The following is a 3,486-nucleotide window of genomic DNA, read 5'->3' as shown; positions in this document are numbered from 1 at the left end:
TGCCTGACCCTCCATCACTGGGGGGTCCCCAAGATGAGAGTCCTCAGCCTCTGTCCCTCTCCCCTGTTGGCCACGTGGGTGTCCTGCCCCTCTCCTCACCCATCGATGTCGGCAGTCTCCACGTAGCACAGGCTGCTGGGTTCTGAGCTGCACAGCAAGAGCATGTCAGCCTTGAAGAGCACCAAGGGAGAGAGAGCACTTGGATGAGCCTCTCCTCAGCAAACCCCCCACTGGTGCCTAGGCAGCTCCAGGCACCACTCACCGGGACAAAGCTCTCCTTGGGCAGGCGAACGATGTCCCCGACGCAGATGTCGCACCACTTCTGCCAGCGGAAGCTGCAGGAGAATTGGGGGGTAAATTATTGTCCCTGCAGAGTGGTACAGGAGACATCTGTCACTGTCATCCATATCCCCTGTACCTACAGATGACAGGAACTTTCAGCTCCCAGGGCACAGGTGGGAAATGCTGTTCCTTCCCCAGACCAGTGCTGAACAGTGACAGGACTCCATGGGTTAGATATACTGACCTGGAGGAACTCTGAGACCAGGAAGACCTTCCTACCAGCACAGCACATTAAACTGGGGCTTTTTTAGACCTGCTGTCTGGGACCAGAACATGATCATCCTTACAGGGGAACAGCTGGACTCCCAGCAGAGCTTGGGAGGTGATGGGAGTGTGCAGAGCCAGGGACAGTTCCTCCAAACCCCTTCACAGCTGCTCTGCTCAAGGGTTCTCAGCACTTCAGACATTCCATCACTCCACACAGGCCTGGAAAACACAGGCACAGCTTCCCAATGCTTCTCACCTCTTCCCAATCAGGATTTCACAGGGCCTGCTGTTGATGTTCCTGTCGCTTTGGTGGCGGCCCTGTACAGAGGTAAAGAGGCCAAAGGAAAGGGATGAGCCACCCCAGACTTTCTTGTCCCATGAAAACAACCCCCTTAAAGCCACAACCTGCCTGCTCGGCCCCAGACCAAGCCCTTCGTTCTGAGCGCTCAGGAGATGTGTTCTGAGGAATAAAGAGGCTGAATTCCCCCAGGTGTTTCTGGGGACCAACCTGGCAATAGTGGCTAAGGTATTAAAGATGACAGAGATACTGGTCTAGACCTCAAGGAAACAACCAGCCAGTCACATCCTGCCCAGGGGAACATACAAAGCCTTTTGGATGTGGTGGAGTAGGTGATACCTCAGGAGTGATGGATGACAGAAAGTCTCAAGGGTCTCAATTCAGCCCTCAGCAAGGAGCACATTCTGCTGAGGTTCCCCCAGGACCCACACCCAACCCACACTCACAACGTCATCGATCAGGTCTCGCAGGCCCCGGATGATGAGAAGGCAGCTCAGGGGGAACAGCAGAGTGTACCAGGGCAGTGTGGAGATCTCAGGGAAGGTCTAGAGAAGAATTTCACACCACTGACACAACTTGCATCCAACCTTGGGACACTCGAGGTGACTGAATAACTCCCTCACTCCCCAGCCAGCAGCCAAGGGTGGGAGAAACCTGTCTCAGAGGCATCAAATCAACCTCTCTATGTACAGAGACCTGTTTTGCTGGATTTCCACTTCTTTTAAAGGGAATATGTGAAATGCATGGTGGGACTCTGAATTTGGAGGGTTTGATTTCTCTTTAGGTGTGGTCTACATGAGCTTCACCTACATCCAAACCCAACCAATTTCATAGAATCCCAGACTTGTGTGGGTTGGAAGGGATCATTCTTGTCCCACCTCTCTATGTACAGAGACCTGTTTTGCTGGATTTCCACTTCTTTTAAAGGGAATATGTGAAATGCATGGTGGGACTCTGAATTTGGAGGGTTTGATTTCTCTTTAGGTGTGGTCTACATGAGCTTCACCTACATCCAAACCCAACCAATTTCATAGAATCCCAGACTTGTGTGGGTTGGAAGGGATCATTCTTGTCCCACCCCAAAGGCAGGGCAGGGACACCTCCCACCAGCCCAGGTTGCTCCAAGTCCCATCCAACCTGGCCTGGAACACTCCCAGGGACAGAATAGTCACAGCTGCTCTGGGCAACCTGTGCCAGCGTCTCACCACCCTCACAGGGAAGAATTCCTTCTAACCTGCCCTCTGGTAGTGGGAAGCCATTCTCCCATGTCCTGTCCCTCCATCCCTTGTCCCAAGTCCCTCTGCAGTTCTCCTCTCCAGGCTGAACACCCTCAGCTCTCCCAGCCTAGTTCCAGGGCAGAGCTGCTCCAGCCCTCAGTGCAACTCCATGGCCTCCTCTGGACTCATTCTAACAGATCTATGTCTGCCTTGTGTTGGGATACTGTAATTTAAAGTAGCCAAACAACACAGGTTAAATCCCTCAGTGTTCATGGAAGACACTGCACACCATGGAAAAGCAGCATCCTTGGAAACCTTTAAGACCAAAGTTCCCTGCTCTAAACTCCAGACAACTCTCCTCTAGCAGATACCTCACACCCATTCACTCTTCCCTTATGTCCATCTCACCTGTAAGAGGATGACGAAGACGAAGTAGACGTTGGCCATCCGGTGGAACTGCTCGTAGAGGTTCAGGGGAAGGAAGGTGAAGAAGTTGTACTTGGCTGTCTTAATGGCATTGCCCTGTGGAGGAAAGATAGGTCACAACCACATGCCAAAACATTTTAGTGTTTTTAGGACTTTACATGGCATAAGAGATGCCTTAAAAAATTACTGAAGTTGTAGGAAAAAAGGGATTTATTAGGCCACATAAAATTTAACCAAACTGCTTTGCTTCTGACCATCTAAAGTGTTGATAACTGACCCTGACTAGGAGTTATTTAGCTGCAAAAAAAATCTGCTTTTGTTCAATCAAAACTTTTGGAAAAATCTCTTGATTAGACCATCAGACTAAAAAGTTCCCTTCATGTGGTTCTGCTCCTTGTCTGACAGCTTCAGGGGTCACCTGGGGCACCAGGCAGGGAGGGAACAGCACTGGGGATTAGATATGTGACTCTCCATCCCACTGGATACCACTCTGAAGCATCTCTGCCATGTCTCCCCCAGCCACCAGTGGCTCAGGAATGAGGGGCTGGGAAAGGGAATGGCCCAGGGCTGGGCGAGGGAATGGTCCAGGCTGGGAAAGGGAATGGCCCAGGGCTGGGTGAGGGAATGGTCCAGGCTGTCCCAGACTGGCTCACCGCATACTTCTTCTTGCTCAGACAGAAGGCAAATTTCTTCTTGAACTGCCTGTGGTAGCTTCGGTCATTGGCCCTTACCTCCCAGGTGTAAGCTGGAAAATCAAGTGGACATTACCAGCTCCCATCAGAGCCAGGTCCTGCCATCAGCCTCTGGCCTCCCAGGGCACGTCCCCACTGCCTGACCCCAGCTGAGAGTCCATCCTCACCCCAAATCTGCTTCTTGGCCACCTCACAACCCTGTTCCACACTTCATAAACTGTCTGAAAACAGACAAAACCCCCAAACCACACTCACTGCACACTGACCTGGCACCTGCTCCTTCCCACGAGGGCAGGCTGTGGCT

The 3,486-nt window shown here is 52.0% G+C and overlaps 1 protein-coding gene across 1 annotated transcript in view; it reads right to left on the bottom strand.

The window, feature by feature from the left end:
- ATP8B3 (ATPase, aminophospholipid transporter, class I, type 8B, member 3) overlaps window positions 1-3,235 on the bottom strand; it is a gene marked incomplete at both ends in the record, with an annotated part of 14,680 nt that extends 11,445 nt beyond the window's left edge. The window contains 6 exons of the mRNA XM_009069833.1: window positions 100-170; window positions 263-335; window positions 806-867; window positions 1,294-1,392; window positions 2,473-2,586; window positions 3,144-3,235. Of these exons, the coding sequence (XP_009068081.1) occupies window positions 100-170; window positions 263-335; window positions 806-867; window positions 1,294-1,392; window positions 2,473-2,586; window positions 3,144-3,235 (511 nt within the window). The remainder of the gene's footprint in view (window positions 1-99; window positions 171-262; window positions 336-805; window positions 868-1,293; window positions 1,393-2,472; window positions 2,587-3,143) is intronic.
- Between the last annotated feature and the right edge of the window lie 251 nt (window positions 3,236-3,486).

The sequence above is a fragment of the Acanthisitta chloris genome, unplaced genomic scaffold, assembly GCF_000695815.1.
Source record: "Acanthisitta chloris isolate BGI_N310 unplaced genomic scaffold, ASM69581v1 scaffold34942, whole genome shotgun sequence".
NCBI lineage: Eukaryota > Metazoa > Chordata > Aves > Passeriformes > Acanthisittidae > Acanthisitta > Acanthisitta chloris.
Note: the sequence above shows the minus strand (reverse complement) of the source record. Positions and strands in the feature narration are given on the sequence as shown.